Source organism: Pan paniscus, chromosome 6, assembly GCF_029289425.2.
Source record: "Pan paniscus chromosome 6, NHGRI_mPanPan1-v2.0_pri, whole genome shotgun sequence".
NCBI lineage: Eukaryota > Metazoa > Chordata > Mammalia > Primates > Hominidae > Pan > Pan paniscus.
The window spans coordinates 154,421,752-154,446,687 of NC_073255.2; the positions used below are offsets into that span (position 1 = coordinate 154,421,752).

Genomic DNA, 24,936 nt, shown 5'->3' on the forward strand with positions numbered 1-24,936 from the left:
CTGGTGGGGACTTGGAGGATCTTTATGTCTAGCTAAGGGATTGTAAATACACCAATCAGCACTCTGTATCTAGCTCAAGGTTTGTAAACACACCAATCAGCACCCTGTGTCTAGCTCAGGGTTTGTGAATGCACCAATCAGCACTCTGTATCTAGTTAATCTGGTGGAGACTTGGAGAACCTTTATGTCTAGCTAAGGGATTGTAAATATACCAATCGGCACTCTGTATCTAGCTCAAGGTTTGTAAATACACCAATCAGCACTCTGTGTCTAGCTCAGGGTTTGTAAATACACCAATGGACACTTTGTATCTAGCTAATCTAGTGAGGAGGTGGAGAACTTTTGTGTCTGGCTCAGGGATTGTAAACGCACCAATCAGCACCCTGTCAAAACGGACCAATCAGCTCTCTGTAAAACAAAGCAATCTGCTCTCTGTAAAATGGACCAATCAGCAGGATGTGGGTGGGGCCAGATAAGAGAATAAAAGCAGGCTGCTTGAGCCAGAAGTGGCAACCTGCTGGGGTCTGTAGAAGCTTTGTTCTTTTGCTCTTTGCAATAAATTTTGCTACTGCTCACTCTTTGGGTCCGCATTGCGTTTATGAGCTGTAACACTCACTGGGAAGGTCTGCAGCTTCACTCCTGAAGCCAGCGAGATCACGAACCCACCAGAAGAAAGAAACTCCTAACACATCCGAACATCAGAAGGAACAAACTCAGGACACACGGCCTTTAAGAACTGTAACACTCACTGCAAGGGTCCTTGGCTTCATTCTCGAAGTCAATGAGACCAAGAACCCACCAATTCCGGACACAATTTGACTGCAGAAAATGGATGTCCAACCCTGTGGTTTCCCTGGGCCACATTGGAAGAAGAAAAGAGTTGTCTTGGGCCACACATAAGACACACTTACTATGGCAGATGAGCTAAAGAAAAGAAAAAAGTCCATGCGTAATCTTTGTGATATGTGCCACCACCAATAAGCAAAATTGTTCTCTTATTCAAAAGGTTGGACACAGCTGCTCTAGATATTTTATTATTAAATATGCAGGCAATTACTGTTTAAATGAAGATTTCTTCACAGAATGAGATTGAAAGTATATATTAGTGGCTTAGCATTCATTTTAGACAACCATTTTAGAGATTCAAATCACACACTTGCTTACAGAAATTTTGTTGTCTTCAATGTCCCCATTGTGGTTTCTTTACCAAGCCTCTACTGTTCTTCACATCACCAAGTTAAAAAAAAAAGGGGGGGTGGGCAGAATGAAAATTGCATGGTAGGCCACAAGTTCAGATCCTCATCGACACAAGAGGCGCCTGAAGCAGTGGATGAGGCTTTTCTATGGATCATGAGCAGCCACATAAATGCTTAAAAGGGCCTGGCAGGGAGCATCAGTGGGTGATGTGGCTGGGAGGCTGAATGGAGAGCATTTGTTCTTCAGTTATCTATAGAAGGCAGCTGTCACTCAGAACCAGCTAAGGGCTTCCCATGAGGGAACTGGAGATCAGGTTTCCCAGATCTTTTTATGTATCAGGATAAGACAGAGATCCAGCTTTTTTTGGGTAATTATTTCCTATTTTAAAATACGGGTAGTTGATTAAATAAAAACAAACGAATGAACACCATATGGGCACAACAAAACACATCTGTGGCTTGGATTCAGCTTGTGAATGATTACTGCAGATATTTATTCTAGAGGACACCCCTGGGTATGTCCTAATATAAAACCTAAATCTAAACTCAAGGCCCATGCTACCTTCAGAGAATAAATGACCCAGAAAAAGAACCACCTCTCCTAAGGAAGTATAAATGTGTAAATAACTGAGACCCAAACTTACAACTATACATTTTTCTTATTGTTGGGCTGTTGCTAACCTCAATTAAGAAGGCTTGATGATATTTGTAAAGTGTCATCACTCCACCATGGTCCAGTAACATCTGATCACTCCACCATGGTCCAGTAACATCTGAATGGTCAAGAAATATCTAAACATATGTACCAAAAATTTGTGTATACTACTGTACCAATAAACCATTTGTTTCCATTTGATCTCTGAGTGTGGTAATACATGTTATTTGCCCTGCTGTTGTAAATAAACAAACCAAATGGAGGCTTGATGCAAGATGCAGTGTAGCATAGTGCCAACTCTGGACTCCGACTACTCAGGGTGTAAATTCTAACTCTGTTCTATTAACACCATGAAACTGAGCAAGTTAGTTAAAACTCGCTGGGCCCATTTTCTCATTTATACAATGGAGATTTTAATAGTACAGCTACATAGGCCATTTTGTGGTTTAAAATACATCATGATTATAAAACACTTAATGTAGGGCTTGCTACATAATGAGCAAGGTTTGTTGCTGTTATCATTAATATCCTTAATTCTCATTATTATAAAACTTGAGATAGTATGAGGTGAACAAGTTCATGACAGCAATATAATGAAAATTTTAATAATTCCTTTTATACTTTAACAAAAATACGAGATTGGGTAATTTATTATTTTTACATGAGTAATAAATATTGCATTAAAATATATTTAAAATTTACCACATTAATGTCTGCCAGTCATGCCAAATGACCAACATGAATGTGAATAAAACTCAGTCTGTGCCCATTTAATCTTAACCAACCCTTTATAATTGTTAATGATTTGAACCTCTGCCTTGAAAGATCACATTACTTGATTGTCTTCAACTTATCTGAATGTGGTAGTGATTTCTGTAAATTTATAGGACCTTTGTCTCATGCAGCTCCATGGAGTTGAACTTATGCACCTTTAAAATGGTATATACTTAATTAAGTGTTGATCTGCTTCACATGTGTATAATATTATTAGCTCACTAAACCAAGAAAACAGTGGTCCTTTAGGGAAAGAAACTAAATTACAACAGAGAATATAAATACCATATAAATATCTATTATTTATTGAACTGTCACAATTATTGCAAAAAATTACCTTTTAGTGGACAAAACAATTGATATTGCCCTTTTCTGGGAAAGAAATAATGTAATATATGATAAATAGTTTTGGCCAGTATTCTCTAGACCTTGCCAGTTAACTGGCTCTCAAAATTTTGAATAATAAAAACTTGGTGATAATAGAAAAATAGTAATTTTTTAAAAGTATGTGCACAATTATACAACTAAACAATTCATTCACCAGTGTTCACAATTCTATTGCCTTCTTTGAATCAAAATTTACATAGTTTTTCTTTTAGACTAAGCTCCTTTATGATACCAGTGTGCCCATTTCTCATTACCATTGAAATGTCTCATGAGCACGTCACATTCTGGTACAACTGCTAATCCAGGATGACAGTTTAGTTCTTTTAAATCCAATTGAGAGCCTTCTACTCATGACCAGAGAACCTAAAGAAAGGTTAAGATACATTTATTCCTTGGTGTAAGTGATTTGTCTATTTTTAGTTTTCCTAAGGGTCATATTTCAATTTAGATTTATTTTTTTTTATAGGTTAGGTAAAATATGCTTCCCTTTTGCAATATGAAATATGTAGTCTTTTAAAAAATTTCTTCAAAGCTATTAAACTGAAAAAAATTAATTTGGTCTATTCAGTTTGTTAGCACTTACCATTTTGGAAAGAGAGTGACTCTACTTTTGTATTTGGTAACATTTTCCCTACTATAGGGCAGTATCTTTTGTAAGTTCTTAGATATTAGCACCAAATAAATAGGCAAAAAAATTCTATTATGTTAATTCTTAGAACCCCTGCTTGGCAGTGCATCATTAACTAGATGGAGAAGAAATGAAAATAATACATTAGGAAGCAGTTTCCTGGTTCTTTTGAAAACAACTAGAGAGTCTTGTTGTTGACTGGAATATCTGAAGATCCTGTTTAATGCTTTCATTCTATGATTGTTAAGAATATGTCATAGAACTGCTGTATCCTGTTTCTTTATGTCTTCCCTTCTGTTTGCTGATTAGAAATCCCTGAGTGGCTTTACATTATTAGTACAGTAGATATGTAGTATATTCCCATAATACTACTGCTGCTATTGACTAATAGTAATTATTTTAGGGCAGCTTTATGACAGTTGGTTTATGTTTTAGGGTGTCATTTGACTTGTGAAGCATTGAAATCTGGGTATTAAGCACACTGTTTTCTATGTGGTATGGAATGATTCTTAAAGCCCTGAGAAAATGGAAAATAAAAATATTTTTCCTTTTTACCATAATCACCTACGACTGTCACTCTATCATAAACTGCATAAACTTTATAACCTCAAAGCATTTTGGAAATGAAATGACAGAACTTGCTTACTCAATTGCTTCTATATACACCAAATATTTTTTTTAAGTATTATGTTAAGTCCTTGAAAATATTTTGTTCTAGTCAATAGAAGCAGTTTAGGTTGGTAGTTCTATGTGGAAACAGTGAGGAAATAATTTTATATTATGATGACTAGACCAGTCTTTGAACATCACTTTGGTTATTTTTCCATTAGTAAATATTATAATTATTTCTGAGATTTACTCACCTTCAAAGAATGTTGGCAATGCCAGCATTATTAACACTCCTCTAGTTAGAACAAAGAGGAAATGTAATAACAAAACATAATAATAGCCAAATAAAGAGTGACTTAGAATGTACACCCTTATCTAGGATCCTGAGTAATTCGATTATTCTTAGGAAATACACTTTTGTGCTAGAACAAAGACTTTTGAAATAGCTAGATAATTTCTGGGTTTCTTTTCATTTTGAATTAACTTGAATTTCAAGGAAACAAGGATAGTTTTTACTGATACAGTGCATAGAAGCTCTGTGTACAATGAAGAAAAGTAGGAAAGTGAGAAAAATGCCATTAGATTTTTCATCGTTATACTATCTGATATGTGAATTTAACTAAAACTTATATACCTCATTATAGTACTTCCTAATGTAATTTCTTAATTTAAGTGTTCCCCATAAGGTTTTTTTAAATATAAACTTAAATACTGTTAAATATTTAAGGCAAATTCAGATATAAAATAAGACTTGTTGATATCTTATTCCAAGCATATTTGTTTTTCTCCTATTTATTTTTATTCTGTGTTCATTTCCAAAATTGTTTTACTCACAACTGTTTGTTTTTTCTGTTTCATTCTGTGGTAAAGGTATTATTTGGCTAATTGTATAATTTCAGTGTCATTTCTAATATTCCAATTGTGATAGTATCAACACAAGATTAAATTTCTCTACATGGTTTATGAGAATGGAATGCCAAATTGAAATAGAACAGAGCACAGATGATCGAAATATAAAAAGAACTACAAAAATCACAGTTGTTTAAAAAGGTTTTTTGTTTGTTTATATATGGTGCAGAACATTTGTTCCTTAGCCAAATGTTTCCACCTTGAGAAAGCTATAGAGATTCTATGTAGTCCTAGTACCAATAATATGTTTTAACCTGAATGTACCTTATCTTTATTCATAAACTGTGACTTTTTACACTGTTGAAACTTTTTTTTTTTAAGACAATCTCACTCTGTCGTCCAGTCTGGAGTGCAGCAGTGGTGTGATCTTGGCTCACTGCAACCTCTACCTTCTGTGTTCAAGCAATTCTGGTGCCTCGGCCACCTGAGTAGTTGGGATCACAGGTGTACACCACCAGGCCTGGCTAATATTTTTTGGTATTTCTAGTAGAGATGAGTTTTGCCACATTGGCCAGGCTGGCCTGAAACTCCTGGCCTCAAGTGATCTGCCTGCCTTGGCCTCCCAAAGTGTTGGTATTACAAGTGTGAGCCACTGTGCCTGGCCTGAAACTCATAATTCATTTCCATTAATATTAATCTCACCTTTTCCAATAATTAATTGATTTCACAAGTATTAGTCTCCTATAATCATTGAATGGCTAATAAAATTATTTATAGCAAACAGATTAATTATCTGCCAGCAGGCTGAGATTAGTTTCTTTAAAAAATGTTTATTATTTAAAACATTCAGCTGTGATCTTGGCTTTCTTGTGAGGTTCAGTAGTTTCTGTTGAGTAAAGGAGAGAAATGGCAGAGAATTTACTTCAGTGAAATTTGAATTCCATTAACTTAATGTGGTCTCATCACAAATAATAGTACTTAGAACACCTAGTACAGCTGCTGGACCCAGGAACACAAAACAAAGGAAGATGAAATTGTGTGTACATTGATATTGGTACACACATCAAATGGTGTGATGTGAATTTAGATGTGGGCATGGGAGGAATAGGTGAAGATGTTAGAAAAAAAATCAACGGTGTCTTGTTCCATTCCAGGTGGCTGCTTCTTTGGTTGTGCTGTGGCTCCTTGGAAAGTGAGTATTCCATGTCCTATTGTGTAGATTGTGTTTTATTTCTGTTGATTAAATATTGTAATCCACTATGTTTGTATTTGTTTCATTTCTCCCAAGCATTATGGTAGTGGAAAGATAAGGTTTTTTGTTTAAATGATGAACATTAGTTGGGTGAGGTGACACATTCCTGTAGTCCTAGCTCCTCCACAGGCTGACGCAGGAGGATCACTTGAGCCCAGGAGTTCAGGGCTGTAGTGTTGTATCATTGTGAGTAGCCACCGCACTCCAGCCTGGACAATATAGTGAGATCCTATATCTAAAATAAAATAAAATAAAATGAATAAATTGTGAGCATGTGCAGCTCCTGCAGTTTCTAAAGAATATAGTTCTGTTCAGTTTCTGTGAAACACAATAAAAATATTTGAAATAACATTATATATTTAGGGTTTTCTTCAAATATTTTAATTTAATAAAGAACAACTCAATCTCTATCAATAGTGAGAAAACATATCTATTTTCTTGCAATAATAGTATGATTTTGAGGTTAAGGGTGCATGCTCTTCTAATGCAAAATATTGTATTTATTTAGACTCAAGTTTAGTTCCATTTACATGTATTGGAAATTCAGTAAGTAACTTTGGCTGCCAAATAACAATTTCCCTTTTGCTTTACAGCACTCCTCTTCAAGACAAAGGGAATAGTACTCATAGTAGAAATAACAGCTATGCAGTGATTATCACCAGCACCAGTTCGTATTATGTGTTTTACATTTACGTGGGAGTAGCCGACACTTTGCTTGCTATGGGATTCTTCAGAGGTCTACCACTGGTGCATACTCTAATCACAGTGTCGAAAATTTTACACCACAAAATGTTACATTCTGTTCTTCAAGCACCTATGTCAACCCTCAACACGTTGAAAGCAGGTACTTTACTAGGTCTAAGAAATGAAACTGCTGATCCACCATCAATAGGGCCTGTGGTTTTGTTGGTTTTCTAATGGCAGTGCTGGCTTTTGCACAGAGGCATGTGCCCTTTGTTGAACCTCCATTTGACTGGCATGCACATGTCTCAGATATTATAGGTTATCATATATTGTTGCTCCTAGTATTTCTGTGTTAGATAATTAGAGTAGCTTGGTTTGTAAGAATGTGATGTTGGTGGGACTGTAGCAGAACAAGAAGGCCCTTATGGGTCAGTCATACCTCTCTTTTCAAATATTTGGTCTAGCTCTCTTCTGGGCATCTTGTTGCCAATATATAGTATTGCTCAAAAGGGCAGGAGATTTGAAGTGATCAAGGAAAATATATTTTTTCTATTGATTAAGTCTTTTGATGGGGTAGAATAATCTAATTTCATGTAACTGCTCAAAGTTATATGGTAGGGGGATCCCAAATGTATTTTAAAACTATTTTTATATCATCATATTTGAAGTAATAGAAAGTCAGAGTAGCAGAATAAAGGTACTAAAAATTTTAAAAACTAATAAGGTACTTCGAAAGAAATCAATTATGTTGATTCCTCATTAGACAAATTTGCACTTAAAGACTGAGGTTAATAAGGATTTCCCCAAGTTTTTTCATAGCAACCTGTGAGCACTTTCTCTGTTGAGGCATTTGTGGTATGAAAAGATGAGTAAGGCACAGTTCTTGCCCTGGAGAAGGTCACAGGTGAGAGGAGGAGTTGACACAGAAACATTTGATATAAAGCAAGGAATAAATTCCAAGACTAAAATTTTCAGAAATCTAAAAAACTCAAGATAAGAAAAACCCATCATATTTTCTGGGTAACAAAATTTCAGTGTTATTAACATGTAGGAAGATCTTGATATTTATTCTGAAGCCCGTGTGTGTTGCTGAAATATTGCCTCATTTGCATATACTCATCACCATCCTCTGTTTTGGAGCTAAGAATTTTAGACTCAAGATGTCTAATTAAGTTGATCCATTGATTTTATTTTTTATGGAAATCTGAGACCCACAGAAGGCAGGGGATTTGCCCACATTTCTAGAAGAGTCAGACATGAGCGATGAGGCACAGTGGAAAGAACATGAGCATTGCCTGACCTCTGAGTTGGCGCTATAAGAGCAGTGATCATGGGCAAGTGATTCTTCTGAGCCTTGGCCTCCTCACCTGTTAAGTGAGGAAAAGAATATTTCAGAAGATCTTTGTGAGAATGAAACAAGGCAATTTACTTGCCTGCTACATAGCCAATGGGAAATCAATATAAGTTCCCCGTGGTTCCCTTCTGTGGGGTTTTGTTCCCACAGAGGGTGCACTGGCCATTCCACCTCTTCTTTTCCAAGCTCCTCATTCCCTTTAACACTGTTCATAGTTGGTTCCAAACCATTTGAAATATAATAAGCACCAGGATGGTTTTTTCTTTCCACCAAAGCAAATTTCATTTTCTAAACACCGTTTATAAATATCAATGGCTATTTTTTCAATTTTTGATTATCATGAAAATATACAAATATGTTTAATTAAATATGCTAAAGAATGTATTAATAAATATGTGTTAAATAATTCCTACATATAAGGCCTTTTTGCTTGGGGTATGGGTGATACAAAATAAATGTGGCATGAGCCCACTGACCTCTAGCAATTTATAACCTAGAAAAAGAGTTATGATATGTTTATAAGTTCCTGTGATATAAGACATGCATATAGTCATTATAACAGAGGTGCAAACAAGATGTATCAAGTATGTCCAGAGGAGGAAGAGATTAATCCCAGCTGGAGGAAACACTGATGCTTTCTTGCAGCAGGGGCATTTGAGTTGAGAAAGGGAGGAAACATAGATTTTGACAATGAGAGCTGAGGGGAAAGGGGTTTCAGGTGGAGGGAACCGCATGGGGAAAGCAGGGAGGTAGGAAAGTGTAGAGTGTGTTTAAAGAATAGACCAGTTTGGCTGAAACAGGATATTTGAGCAGAGGAAGCTTGTACTAGGTAGGTGGGTTAAGGCCAAATTATGCAAGGCATTAAATATTAAACTAGGAATTTTGGACTTTATCCTGCAGTTTATGGGGGGTAAATGATAAGATTCAATATCACTTTATTTGTACAGTATTATGTTACATTTTATCTAATTGTTTGTTTAATTCCTGTCTAGACAATGAATTCCTCAAGGGCAAGGAGCATGGCTTATTCACCTCAGTAATTTCAGTGCCTAGCATTGTGCCTGGTACAAAGTGGACACTTGTATATAACCTTTTTTAACTGAAGCAACAAGTTGTCAACCTTACAAATGTGAATCCGTGATTCAGATGACAGGTTTAAATGTAGATTGTCCGCGAAGAGGGCAGAAAGAGAGTATGACAAAGGAGGACAAGACAGTGGGGCAGGCAGGGAGAGAGAACAGCCAGGGTTTTGGTAGAGGTATGTCAAAAAGGTATGGAAGTCAGAGGAGAAGGAGACCCCTATGTTATGGAATACAAATGGAAGGGAAATGATGACAACAGTAAGTTGTCATTAAATGCAAGGTTGCAAAAGTAAGATTGTAAAGCAGGATGAGTACCCACCTATTCCTGACATAATTTATAGTAAAAGCTATTTCAGAGACATTGGTCGTTACTTGAATCTTACAAGAATCTGAAACTTTTTAAAAGGTTTAAAAGTAAAAGACAATAACTTGAACACATAATTATTTAGAATGTTTGGAAAGAAACAAAAATTTCTAAGTCTATCTGATTCTATTTGCTAATTCTTATTTGGGTTCTGAATGCGTCTACTGTGATCCAAACTTAGTATTGAATATATTGATATATCTTTAAAAAATTAGTGTTTTTTGAGGAATTTGTCATCTTGTATATTATAGGTGGGATTCTTAATAGATTCTCCAAAGATATAGCAATTTTGGATGACCTTCTGCCTCTTACCATATTTGACTTCATCCAGGTATGTAAAAATAAGTACCGTTAAGTATGTCTGTATTATTAAAAAAACAATAACAAAAGCAAATGTGATTTTGTTTTCATTTTTTATTTGATTGAGGGTTGAAGTCCTGTCTATTGCATTAATTTTGTAATTATCCAAAGCCTTCAAAATAGACATAAGTTTAGTAAATTCAATAATAAGTCAGAACTGCTTACCTGGCCCAAACCTGAGGCAATCCCACATTTAGATGTAATAGCTGTCTACTTGGGAGTGATTTGAGAGGCACAAAATTTATTCCCAAAATCACTGGCCACAAAGTGTGACATTTTGGCATTGGCATCACTATTTGATGGAAGCCAACCTCCCCCCAAAAGGCCTGTATTAGAATGAAGATGGATTCCCTGGGTGGGTTACACTTGAAACTAGCCTCACCCATGAACACTTTGGCACAGATTAGCTAGCCCATTCCCCCACAGTAAGGACCATAAGGAAGGGACAGAAGCAAAGATAAGTTTTAGAACAAAAGAGAGGGGAAAGAAAAATCTAGGGTTTTATGAGGGCTGTCCCTGAGTGATAGATGTGAATAGGCCTCCAGAGCAGGCTGGCTCAGAGGCTGACTCTTTGGGTTGGGGTGACTGATTGGTGGTGAGAGTGGAGAAGAAAAGGGGAGTGGAGGAGGTGAAAGTGACCTTGGAACATTAGGTCTCCATAAGTGACAGGATTTAAGGAGTGTTGTAAGCTGTGGTTGTTGGACCAGGTTTAAGCACAGCTTCCTGAGCTTCCTGACTGGTTTAGGTCAAGCTCCAGAGAGCAAATGCCACAGTCTCAGTGATCTCCTTGGAGAAACAGTTGGAATAGGATGTTGCCCATGTTGGGATGAGTCATTGTCCGCTCTTGCTCTTTCCCTACCCCTGCAAAATAATAATACTGTATTTGATTGAACATATAAAACAAAAGAAGGATTATCACGTAAGTATGTATATATAACCAACATTGGCAGGTGCAGAAAAACCAGACTGTCAGTTTGCCTCATCTGAAATGATTGACACAAACAAATATATTTACTGTCCCAAGTGAACTTTGGCATTTTGGATATCCTTCAGTTGTTTTGTTTAAAGATATAACTTAGAAGCAGCTGATGGAATATTTAAATCCATGCGTTGAATTCATGCATTCAAAGAAACATGTCCTGAGTCACTAAATGCTGACATTTGTTTTTCATGTTAAGAGTGTAAATAACTGGTCCCAAATATAATATTATTACATCAGATAAAAACTGGAATGTGAACCTCTTAACTTGATTGTGAAAGTATTTGCCAATGGTGCCTCTTGATAATTATTTGAGGCTCACTTCAGAACTCCTCTGGAAGGGTTAATTTTTAAATAGTCATTTTATAAATTAACATTTTTGACATATGTGATGGCTCTCAAATTTTTTCTTTTATGCCAGTTTGAATCATTTCTGCTCAATTTTTTTTTTAATTGGGATGGAGTCTCACTCTGTTGCCCAGGCTGGAGTGCAGTGATGCAATCTTGGCTGACTGCAACCTCCACCTCCTGGGTTCAAGCGATTCTCTCGCATCAGCCTCCAGAGTAGCTGGGATTACAGGCGCGCACCACCATGCCTGGATAATTTTTGTATTATTACTAGAGATGGGGTTTCACCACGTTGGCCAGGCTGGTCTTGAACTCCTGAACTCCTGACCTCAAGTGATCCACCTGCCTCAGCCTCTTAAAGAGCTGGAATTATAGGTGTGAGCCACTGCACCAGGCCCTGTTCAACTTTTAATGCTAAGATTCATTTGTTGTTGTTTCACAAGTGATTAGGCAGAGGTCTTTTATATTAATTTACTCATTTTATTTGTAAGAGAGTCTCATATTAAGGAAGCATAATATATGACAATCCAAATACAGTACAAATTTGGTTAATTTTGATTTTGTTAAATAATTAATCACAGGGGTCCTTTAAATTGTGAGCTCCTCTGGTTATACTTATGTTTTACCTCTGGTTATACTTAATTTCAAACAAATGAAATTTCATTCTATTCATGACATTTCAGAAGCAGATCTGTTGCACAAAATAAAGCATACCTATAAATTTTCTTTTTTTTAAAAAAAGTCTCTGTTCACTCTATTTTCTATTATTTTTCTCTTTTTAAAATTTGAATTTTATTGTGGCAAGTCCACTTAACATGAGATTTACCCTCTTAACAGATTTTTATGTGTAAAATACAATATTGTTCACCATGGGTAAATGTTGCACAGCAGATCTCTGGAACTTATTCATTTTGCACTACTGAAATTTTATACCTGTTGATTAGTATCTCCCCATTTCCCTCTCTCCCCTGTCCTGTTACCCATGGTTCTGTTCTTTGCTTCTTTGAGTTTGAGTATTTTGATACCTCATGTAATCTTCATTCTATTTTCTAACTTTGACAATGTTCTGACAAATTTGCTTTCCGGATTGGAGCACTGTATAGTGAAAATTGAAAATCTTGGTTATTTTCTACAGATTCCCACTATTTTACCTTGAGCAGACACTTATCTTGAAGGGTCTCAGATTTGTCACTTGTAGAATGGGGAATATAAACCTGATAATGGTCCCTTTCAGTTCTAAAGTTATATCAGTTGAAAATACATGTGTCACTTATGGAAACGGGTAGAGAACTGGCTCACTGAATAGCATATGGATATTATAAAGTGGTTTTTTTTTAATCCTTTCTGCTGACAGTTACTTTATTTATACTTTATTCAAATGGATTATTGTGAAGTAAGTGTTAGTGGACTTTGTACCTTTTAAAAATGTATGTATTTGGTGTAATGTAGAAATATAGAAATTTATTAAGTATGATTTATTTCAATGTTAAGCATGAGAAAATATGCTCCGAAAGGTTAGATAGCTTGCCTAAATGACAAGCTTGTATTTCAAGCAGAACTTTCTGAATCAAAAGACTCCAAGATGAATGCCCAGCTTTCAAAAATTGTCTAACCAAAATAAATCCTAAGATTCACCTTCATACTAAAATTATTTAAAAATAGTTTATTTTAAATTAATATTCACTTAAAATGTATTTATCATGCAATACTTTAAAGTGTCTGGGAAATGAAAATATCCAAAGATCAAAGAACACCATGTTTTCAAACTTCAAAAATGTTATCAGCGACCTAAACAATTTTTAAAATTTTCATAGAGCCTATGAAAAATGTACTTGCAAATGGCTACTTTCTGACTAGGAATAGAATGGGGAGAGTACTTAGTCCAACACTGATAGACTGGATTAAGAAAATGTGGCACATATACACCATGGAACACTATGCAGCCATAAAAAATGATGAGTTCATGTCCTTTGTAGGGACATGGTTGAAATTGGAAAACATCATTCTCAGTAAACTACCGCAAGAACAAAAAACCAAACACCGCATATTCTCACTCGTAGGTGGGAATTGAACAATGAGATCACATGGACACAGGAAGGGGAATATCACACTCTGGGGACTGTTGTGGGGTGGGGGAGGGGGGAGGGATAGCATTGGGAGATATACCTAATGCTAGATGACGAGTTAGTGGGTGCAGTGCACCAGCATGGCACATGTATACATATGTAACTAACCTGCACAATGTGCACATGTACCCTAAAACTTAAAGTATAATAAAAAAAATAAAAATAATAAAGTTTGAGGTGTTTAAAGTATGCAAAAAAAAAAAAGAAATAAATCACTGACACACTTTGTCCACTTTGCAATGTGAAAACGTTTACTCACCAACATGTTTTATTTGATCTTACAGTTGTTATTAATTGTGATTGGAGCTATAGCAGTTGTCGCAGTTTTACAACCTTACATCTTTGTTGCAACAGTGCCAGTGATAGTGGCTTTTATTATGTTGAGAGCATATTTCCTCCAGACCTCACAGCAACTCAAACAACTGGAATCTGAAGGTATGACAGTGAATGTGCGATACTCATCTTGTAAAAAAGCTATAAGAGCTATTTGAGATTCTTTATTGTTAATCTACTTTTAAAAATTCTGCTTTTAAACTTTTACATCATATAACAATAATTTTTTTCTACATGCATGTGTATATAAAAGGAAACTATATTACAAAGTACACATGGATTTTTTTTCTTAATTAATGACCATGTGACTTCATTTTGGTTTTAAAATAGGTATATAGAATCTTACCACAGTTGGTGTACAGGACATTCATTTATAATAAACTTATATCAGTCAAATTAAACAAGGATAGTGCTGCTATTACTAAAGGTTTCTCTGGGTTCCCAAATGATACTTGACCAAATTTGTCCCTTTGGCTTGTTGTCTTCAGACACCCTTTCTTCATGTGTTGGAGCTGCCATTTCGTGTGCCCCCAAACTCTACTTGAGCTGTTAGGGAATCACATTTTGCAGTGACAGCCTTAGTGTGGGTGCATTTTCAGGCAATACTTTTTCAGTATATTTCTGCTTTGTAGATTATTAGCTAAATCAAGTCACATAAACTTCCTTAATTTAGATACTTGAAAAAATTGTCTTAAAAGAAAATTTTTTTAGTAATAATTAATTTAGAATTAGCCAGAAAACTCCCAGTGGTAGCCAAGAAAGAGGAATAAATATTGGTGGTAATTTTTTAAGTTCCCATCTCTGGTAGCCAAGTAAAAAAGGAGGGTAACTCATTAATAAAATAACAAATCATATCTATTCAAAGAATGGCACCAGTGTGAAAAAAAGCTTTTTAACCAATGACATTTGTGATATGATTACTCTAATTTAGTCTTTTTCAGGTACAAGATATTATGAAATTACATTTTGTGTTTATGTTATTTGCAATGTTTTCTATGGAAATATTTCACAGGCAGGAGTCCAATTTTCACTCATCTTGTTACAAGCTTAAAAGGACTATGGACACTTCGTGCCTTCGGACGGCAGCCTTACTTTGAAACTCTGTTCCACAAAGCTCTGAATTTACATACTGCCAACTGGTTCTTGTACCTGTCAACACTGCGCTGGTTCCAAATGAGAATAGAAATGATTTTTGTCATCTTCTTCATTGCTGTTACCTTCATTTCCATTTTAACAACAGGTACTATGAACTCATTAACTTTAGCTAAGCATTTAAGTAAAAAATTTTCAATGAATAAAATGCTGCATTCTTATAGGTTATCAATTTTTGATATCTTTAGAGTTTAATAATTAACAAATTTGTTGGTTTATTATTGAACAAGTGATTTCTTTGAATTTCCATTGTTTTATTGTTAAACAAATAATTTTCTTGAAATTGGATATATATAGATAGTATTATCCCTGTTTTCACAGTTTTAAAAACCGATGCACACAGATTGTCAGATAGCAATTCTGTGATTGAAGGGGAAATATGTCACCTCTTCATACTCATATTGGTGAAGGGTCCTAGCTTCAAAATTAATAGATTCCTAAAGAGGGGAAATGAAACATTCGCATTTACACACACACACACACACACACACACACACACAGAGTTCCTCTTGTCGGTAAGTTTTGCTTTTTTTAAATCTCTACTAGATAAAATTTGTTATCTAATTGTGAGTTTTACACAAAGAAAAACTGTCACAGAAAAGAAAGACAGTGTCACATTTTTCAAAAGAAAAAGAAGAAAAGAAAGTGCCATGTTTTTCAAATACAAATGTTCTGGATTGATTTTAGGATCTTTAGTGAAAAACAAAGTATTTCATAATAAGTAAAATAAAAATCTATGTAGGTAAATTTGTTTCTCTAATTTAAGAATTTGAATTTCTGAGTATTTATGATAAGTGTTGAAATAACTTCTTATATGTGACAGTGAATACTGGCAGAGCAAATGCCAAATCAATGCCAAATCTGTAGGATCATTTGATTGTAGGAACAGAATTCTACTCAAACCAAAAGCAGGCATTTGCTGGAGTTACAGAAAGGCCTCATGGAACACCGAGAAGGTGGTGCCATTCGACTCTTAAAGAAGCTGCAACAGGCACAAGAGAGTCAGCTGCAGCTCTTCTTCTTGAGTCTATATCTGTCCTGGGTCCATTCCTTTTTGTGGTTGCTTCATTTCTTTCTCTCTCTGAAGACTGGTTTTTCTGGTCTACCAGGGCTATGCCACATTGACTTTATGTAGTGTCTCCATTCTGGCCTCCTGAATTTACAGGAGAGTTCCTCTGTACAAACTCAAAGTCCTGGAGAGAACAGAAAACAGCTTCCTTTTGGCTCAGGGGTCCAACTGCAGTCTACTCTGCTGCTATGAGGATAGTGGGTTCACCACCTTTGTTGTTCTCTCAGCTAGGGCAGGGGGAATGACTCTATGAAAGGAATATACATGGGCAGGCAAATGTACTACTCCTCATCAGTACTGTAATTTTAAGCAACTTTAAAACATTCTTTTAAGTTATTTGAAAATAAGATCAAATAAGGCTGAATTACATAAATGAAGATTTGTTAATAATTAATTCAAACCAATATAACACATGCTATAACATGGTTGAGTGTGATTGAGTCTTGATTTATTAGGGGCAATAATCAAAACATTTAACAATCATTATAGTACAGAACTTACCAATCAAATCAGATGCTCAGCCAGAGTGGATGTTGTCCACCCAGCTATTATTATCCCTGGCTCAATTGGTCTTCAGCTGTGTTAACTTGCAAACATTAATTAACTATCTAAGCCCCTCATTTTCCTCAAGTGTAAATAGACACAATAATATTACCTATTCCATAGGTGTGGGGTGAATAGTAAATGTAATAATTTGTCCAAAACACTTAGTATAGTGCCTGGTCCATGGTAAATACTAAATAAATGTTATCTTACTTATTATTAAAATTTTATCTTCTCAGCTTAACCTTCAGAACAGTAATATATTGGGGTCTAGATAAATCTTACCTATATGAAAATAATTTAATACTACATGCAGATATATGCTGTGTATATTATGCCTTCTGTTAGAGGAATTGCAGAAACAAAAATTTCAATTAATAATAAGATGAATTATTTCTCCCAATTGTAGAATCTTTTGACAATTTTATCATGCATTACAGATGTAAGAACTCTTGATTGGGACTTGATAGTCTAACTTTATAATAATTTAAGAACATTCCTCTTAGAGAATTTTTATGGCCATAATACTGAACACATGAATTTTAATTAGCGGTCCTTTTTAGCCCTAAAAAAAATTTATTGTAATTAAACACTTAAGTATTGTTCTTCCCAGGTACAGTAATCTTTTTTTTTTTTTTTTTTTTTTTTTTTTTTTTGCATAGAGGGTAATCTTTTCTCTTTCCAAATGGCAGAACTGTTAGTTTTCTGACTGTTCGGTGAAATTCTAAGTCCACTTACTTCCCAATAGCATGCAATTAGCAAAGGTCCTCCTTGCAAAGGCATAGAGCACACCTAAACATCTTGCAGATGCTGTTTGGACACTCTTCCCCTGCTTTTGGTCTCTTTGTAAAGCAGCTCATCTGGATACAGGATCTCTTTTCCCCATTGCCCATTCTAATATTTGTTACCGTTATTACTTATAGAATAATAGTAGAAGAGACAAATATGGTACCTACCCATTACCAACAACACCTCCAATACCAGTAACATTTTTTAAAAAGGGCAACACTTTCCTAATATTCAATCGCTCTTTGACTTAAAATCCTGGTTGAATACTTACTATATGCAGAGCATTATTCTATTAGTAGATGCTGTGATGAACTGAGATTTAAAAATTGTTAAAATTAGCATAAAATTGAAATGTAAATTTAATGTGATATGTGCCCTAGGAGAAGTGTGAATAAAGTCGTTCACAGAAGAGAGAAATAACATGAGGTTCATTTACGTCTTTTGTGCATCTATAGGAGAAGGAGAAGGAAGAGTTGGTATTATCCTGACTTTAGCCATGAATATCATGAGTACATTGCAGTGGGCTGTAAACTCCAGCATAGATGTGGATAGCTTGGTAAGTCTTATCATCTTTTTAACTTTTATGAAAAAAATTCAGACAAGTAAAAAAGTATGAGTAGTAGCATGAGGAAGAACTATATACCGTATATTGAGCTTAAGAAATAAAACATTACAGATAAATTGAGGGTCACTGTGTATCTGTCATTAAATCCTTATCTCTTCTTTCCTTCTCATAGATAGCCACTATGAAGATCTAATACTGCAGTGAGCATTCTTTCACCCGTTTCCTTATTCAGGATTTTCTAGGAGAAATACCTAGGGGTTGTATTGCTGGGTCATAGGATTCACCCATGCTTAACTGAGTGGTGCCAAATTGTCCTCAAGTCTGTTGTACTGATATATATCCCCATCAAGAGAGTACAAGAGTTCTCATAGCTATGTATCTTCAACAACACTTGGTGTCTGGTAGATGTGAAGTGATTACTAAAAATATAGGGAAGCTGCATACATAATTATTGGCTTTTGCTGTTCTCTTACATTAATTTCTTATTCATGTTGATTACTCATTTGTCACCTAGTTTTTTCTTCCTTAATTAATTTGTAGGAATTTATGAATTATGGATTGATCATCAGCTCTATACATTTCAAACATAATCCCTCAGTCAGTGGCTTGGCTTATAGAGTCTTTTGATGAAAAGAAGCTTTTAAGTTTAATAAAGTTCAATTTATTGTCTTTTCCTTTATGTTTTGTGCTTTTGGTATCTTGATTAAGAACTCCTTCCTTATCTTGGGTTCTCAAATTTAGCAGCATAACATTTTCATACTATTATTTAAATTTTTTTCACATTATTTAGTGATAGCACCTTTCTTATTCCTAAAGTGTTTATCATTGCCTTCTGTCTTTCTGCTTGATAAATATTGCCACACATTTGTATACTTTATTAGTGTGTACAAAGACCACATTTTAGTTGTGTTATTTCTCTTGTTTTGGTTTTCTAGAATGCAGAGCCATTAATATTATAGTAATGCCTTTGTGCTAATACCATATCAGGGGCACAAATCCCATTGCAGCGGGACTGAGAAATTAAAGGAAATGATGCACATTTACTCATTTTTGTTTAAAAAATCAAATGCATATTTTTCAATCAGACTATATGGTTGGTCTGGATAGCTTCATCATTGAATTTTTAAAGTATTTTTGTACTACTGTATTTAAAATTATTCATTCCCCACTGCTTTTGTAGATGGTTTAGAAACCCCAGTTAGGAATGACTGTACAACACTATTATTATACTCTTTTTAAAATTATACTTTTTGCTTAAGTTTCTTTCCTTGTTCTCTGAGACAGTGTTCATGTTCCCAAACCACACACATTTATTCAGCTATAAAATTTGTATGATCAACTCCTGTCAGAACAAACATCATTATAAAAAATATCTCCAGGAAAAAGAAAACCCTTTTAATGCTCTCTTCTGGTCCATGTGTCTTCTTATTTTCTTCAAGCATTTTCATAACCCATTGAGCTGTAATTTAATTGGAACATGATTTATACTAAAGTTGGTTTCTTTACCTTTAACTTTTTTTTTTAGTTTGATCAGCTCTCTTTAGCTTCTGTAGTTCAGTCTTTAATTCCATTCCAGTATGCTTTTGGAGTTGGGTCTCATAAATGTATAGAAATGTTTCTGTTGGAAAACAGCAGGAGAATATTAAATAAATATTGTGCTTACATCTATTTAATTCTTTGCCCAACTTTCTACAACTTTGACTTTACATTTAAGCTCCTCATGCACTTACATGTTTCTTTACCTAAAAATATCTTTTCACCATGGGTGTGTACAATTCCTTTCTCTTTGCTGTATTAATTTTCTTGGTTTACATAGTAGCCTCTACACATTGATGTCAAAACCTCTGTTTGGTGCATTTCTATTCTGCATGTTCAATCTCCATGAAAGTTTCTGTAAGGTATTTTCATTCCTCTAGTTTTTCACATGTGCATCCTGGCTTTGTGACCTGTGCTTTGATATCGTGCCTTTCATCTTGTGGCATTGAAGGATCTTTGCAAGGACCTATTGTGTTATAATACAGTCTATGAAAAATATCAATATTTGCACTTGATCACATTTAAAAAATCACATTCTTTTGTTTGAATATCAAAGCTAATATGTGAGTGATTTCCCTGCCAAACAGCACAAGTAGCCTTTCCTGGGTGTTTATGGGCATTTATCTGGTTAATGATTCCCATCATAGTGCTGTTACCCATGCCATTGCTAAACTTATACAGTAACTTTTTTGTTTTCACCTCAGCATATGTTGAGAGTAGGAAATAGATAGGACTATGCCCTCAAATTTTACGTTTATATGATGTTAATCCTAAAGGTCCTTGTGACTTCTGAAGTAAAAACTCAGTGTTGTCATTTTACTTACTGAATTGTTAGCTGAATTTAGAGTTGAGTTTACAATGGAGTAAACAAGGTGTTTGGTTTGATGTATGCTTTTAGTCTTTCAGAAAAAAATGTTTATACTTGGAAAGAATAGTTTATTTACCCATCTGGCCTAGTATAGACAAAAACACAGAGTCAAATGTCAACAGAATTCTGAAGTTATAAAAATGACAGTGTGGCTTTTTTTTTTTTAACCTTCCACCTGGTGCTTATGCCCAAGTGCCTAGCTTTCTTTAGCTCTCAACTAATAAAGGTAATGTTTAGATAACATTTAACCTCAAGTTGCATTGTGTTTATGATCACATATCTGAAATATTGGTACACGAAACTGTACAACAACCTTTTTTATTAGATTTTCCTACGAAATTCCTTATCATATTCCCTAAGATAGCTTTTTCCCACCTTCTTCTTCCTTCTCCCTTCTCAGGTGCTCCAATAATTCCAACCCTTGCAGCCAGTGACTTTATTATATCTTTTTTTAAAAATCTAAAAAAAAAAAAAAAATTGATGCAACCAGGAAGAATTTTCTCATTTCTCTCCACCAGTTGTACCAGCCTACTGCACCTCTCCTCATGCACCACCTTCTGCCTGTGTTCTTGCTCCTATATTCAGGAGCAAGTAATATGCAATACCTCCCTCTTTGTGGGATCTTTCTCATTAGCATAAAAATACTTTCCCTTGATCTCCAGCTACTACCCCATTTCTTTGACCTACATATAGCAAAATATTTGAGAAAGGACCACTTTCCATCTTTTCCTCAATCTACTTCCATTTTTTTCTCAATCCACTTTCATTTCATAGTTCTCCTCAACCCATTCTTTCCACAACCTACTTCATTTTATTTCCATCAGCCCCATAACTCAGGATCAACATCTTGCCAGAGCCAATTTCCTTGTCTCCCTTAACAGCTCCAGCAGTATTTATGCCATGGACAAATTATTCTTCTTGTGATACTTTCTCTCTTGCTTCCATGACACTACTCCCACTTCATTTTCCTTCTACCTCTCTGGCTCTTCCTTGGTCCCTTTTCCTGGCCCCTTCTCTCTTTCAGATCTCTAAACATCAGCTATATCTCAGCCCTGTCCTACTGACACTCTCTAGCTGTTATTTTCTAAACCCATGTTTCAGAAACCATATCTTGATGAATCTTGGAAGGCCGAGGCAGGCGAATTACTTGAGGTCGGGAGTTTGAGACCAGCCTGGCCAACGTGGTGAAACCCCGTCTCTCCTAAAAATACAAAAATTACCTGGCCGTGGTGGCATGCACCCAGCTACTTGAGAGGCTGAGGCACAAGAATCGCTTGAACCTGGGAGGTGGAGGTTTCAGTGAGCCGAGATCCTGCCACTGCACTCCAGCCTGAGCAATAGAGGAGACTCCATCTCACACACACACACACACAAAGAAAATAAACCATCTCTTGATGAATCATAAATTTGTGTCTCTAGTTTAGACCTCTATCCTGCTCTCTAAATGATGTATCCAACTATCATCTTGACACCATCATATGTTCATAAAACACAATTATAGAATATCTTTCAGTAGGCTTGACATTTTAAGGCATGAGTTTCCGTTCAGTATCTCCTTAAAATATACCCAGGGTCTCAGGAGACTATTCAAACAGGACAAAGCTTCTATTCTACTTACTAATGTGTCTGGCCCTATTTGGCAGGTTGGATAAAAAGTCATCTGAACATTGTCACTTTATGAATAATATAGTTTAATAGTTTGTGAATCACCCCTGCAATTTAAAAAATAGTAAAATTATCAGAATCTAATTTAATAATTCCTATTGGAACACCCCATGTTAGGGGATTTCCAGTTATTTCAACTGATATCTCAATGTTTTAAAAATTGTTTATTTCTATTACTATTTCACTCTTTATTTAACATAAATTGTGGCTATCTATCTCTATTCATTTCAATTATATTTCTCATACCATTCTATAGATGGGGTGAAAAGAAAAGTGTTAATTTTTTAAAACTCCATACCTCAAATACTATATGAATTTATAGTTGTTATTGCTAAAGCAATTATCTTACATCTTTTCCTCCAAAACAAAGTTATGTGCTGGTTTATTTTCTTTGTACTCATAAGATGCCTTCCATTTTTAGTAACATAAGTCTTGTCTTTCTCCTATTCTTAGCTACTTAAGCATTATGTAGCTTAAATAAGCACTAAAGATTCCTATCTCTATGAAAAAATAAAGATTAAATAAATAGGATCTAGAAAGGGTGACAAGGTGATGCTTCAAAATGAACCATACCAAGCCATCTAGCGATTGATAAATTACTCACACTCATAATCACATTGTTGGAAAGAAGCCATTGACAATTCAGTTTGTTTCACAACTATGACATAGCACAACTAAAAGACTACTTTTTGTCTTTTACTGCTTGTTTTGTTGATCAAGTGACTGATTGTACAATGACCAACAGGAAGTCTGATGTGTAGAGAAAAGGGGAACCTGGCTTTTCTGCCTTACTCCTGCTGCCTAATTCTGAGCATGTGAATATTATTCTGTTTCTTTAATTGTCCAAGTGAAGCAGCAGATAAGCCATCCTTGTTTCCATTAGCTGTCTACCCTGTTCAACTGTGTGTTTCTAATAACATAAGAATAAGAAAGCCACCAGGGTGAGCAGGGAAGGCAATGAATCTGCAAGGCTTGTGGATAGATTTCTGTTAGTGAGGCTCTAGAAAGTTCTTCCAAGATTGATGCAATCTGAGAAGAGTTTTCTGTCAATACAAACTCCCTCGGTTTCTCCTTTGTCCTTTTATTGCCTGTGTTTGTTTTGGGTTCCAGTAAAGATCAAGTGACTGATTGTACCATGACCAACAAGAAGCCTGATGTGTGGAGAAAAGGGGAACCTGGCTTTTCTGCATTACTCCTAATGCCTAATTTTCTTGTACTGAAAGTAGTTTTTGCTGTAAGAATCTGAGGGGAGGAGTCATTTCTTCAATTTTTTTTTGGTCTCCTTTTAATGGTTTCTTGATCATGTCTATCCTTATTTTTCTGTTTTCACAAATTTTTGTGGTATATTTTCCTCTCATGACCTCTGTCTCAAGACTTCTTTCCATCCATCTCTTCTCATTTCATCCTGTAGAGTGTCTGTGATAAGAGCCCTGCATTCTACTCTGGCCTTGCCATGTGTGGCCTTGGGCAAGTCCTAGCCTCCTTGAGGGTCTTATTTTTCTCATTTGTAAAATGAAACAGTTTGATGAGAAGTTTTCTAAGGTTCCTTCAAGCTTTGACAATCTCTCTCTTCTGGATCTTTTTCCCATGAAAAATTTCAACTCTTGATTAGCATGTAGGCAGGGATTATTCCACATCCTTATAGGAATCACATTTCTGCTACTGTCCCTGAATGCTAGAGTCCATTGATTAAGTTATTCACTGCTGCAATTGTCAGAGCTGATCAAAGAACTCTGAACCAGTGTGTTACTAGAACTAACAAAGAAAATGCCATTATGATGTTCTAGAGTCTTGAATTAGTAGAAGAGGTTTAATAAGAACCCTAAGGGATTGCTGGAATGTTAAAAACAAACAAACAAAAAAAAAGGTTGAAAAGTTTAGAAAATTCACTGGTCTTTGTGCCCATCATTTTACTTCCAGGGTTTAGATAATCTCATTTTTGCAATGAAGGAATGGATTAGATCACAAGTTCTCATCCTAGTAGCACATGCAGAATCTTTATAAAAACACAGAGTAGCCAGGTGCGGTGGCTCATGCCTGTAATCCCAGCACTTTGAGAGGCTGGGGCAGGTGGATCACTTGAGAATAGGAGTTGAAGACCAAGCTGGTCAACATGGCAAAACCCTGTATCTACTAAAAATACAAAAATTAACCAGGCATGATGGCACATGCCTCCCAGCTACTGGGGAGGCTGAGGCAGGAGAATCGATTGAACCCGGGAGATGGAGGTTGCAGGGAGCTGAGATAGCTCCACTGCACTCCAGCCTGGTGACAGGGTGAGACTCCATCACAAACAAAACAAAACAAAAGAAAGCAAAAACACAGATTACTCAGGGTCCACTAAGACCAGTGAAGTCATTTCTCTTGGTAGGGGGCAGGGTGACTGAGCATGATGTTTGTAATTTTAAAAGTGCTCCAGGTGATTCTAGTGTGTATCAAGCAAGACTTGTGAACCACTGAACTACATGCTAAGACTCATTTTAGCTCTGATTTTCTGTGAGTCATAGCAGAGGGCTCAGCAAACTTTTTCTATAAATGCTAAGATAGTAAATATTTTCAGCTTTGTGGGCTGTATCGTCTTTATGACAACTCAACTCAGTCTTTGTAGAGCAAAGCAGCTGTACATAATATGTAAACTAATGGGAGTAGCTAGATGTGTCCTGTGGGCCATAGTTTTGCTGACTCCTGGTCTATGTCATAGAATTTCCTTTTGAATTGATGGACCACCAGCAAATGATTTTTGTCCTGTATCAATCAATGATACATACA

General features: G+C 35.6%; 1 protein-coding gene across 1 annotated transcript in view; it reads left to right on the forward strand.

Annotated features, from left to right (window-relative positions):
* Window positions 1–24,936, forward strand: part of CFTR (CF transmembrane conductance regulator) — a 183,372-nt gene that overhangs the window by 112,256 nt on the left and 46,180 nt on the right. Inside the window, exons 17-22 of the mRNA XM_055114832.2 lie at window positions 6,253–6,290; window positions 6,944–7,194; window positions 10,086–10,165; window positions 13,932–14,082; window positions 14,993–15,220; window positions 17,989–18,089. Coding sequence (XP_054970807.1) covers window positions 6,253–6,290; window positions 6,944–7,194; window positions 10,086–10,165; window positions 13,932–14,082; window positions 14,993–15,220; window positions 17,989–18,089 — 849 coding nt within the window. The remainder of the gene's footprint in view (window positions 1–6,252; window positions 6,291–6,943; window positions 7,195–10,085; window positions 10,166–13,931; window positions 14,083–14,992; window positions 15,221–17,988; window positions 18,090–24,936) is intronic.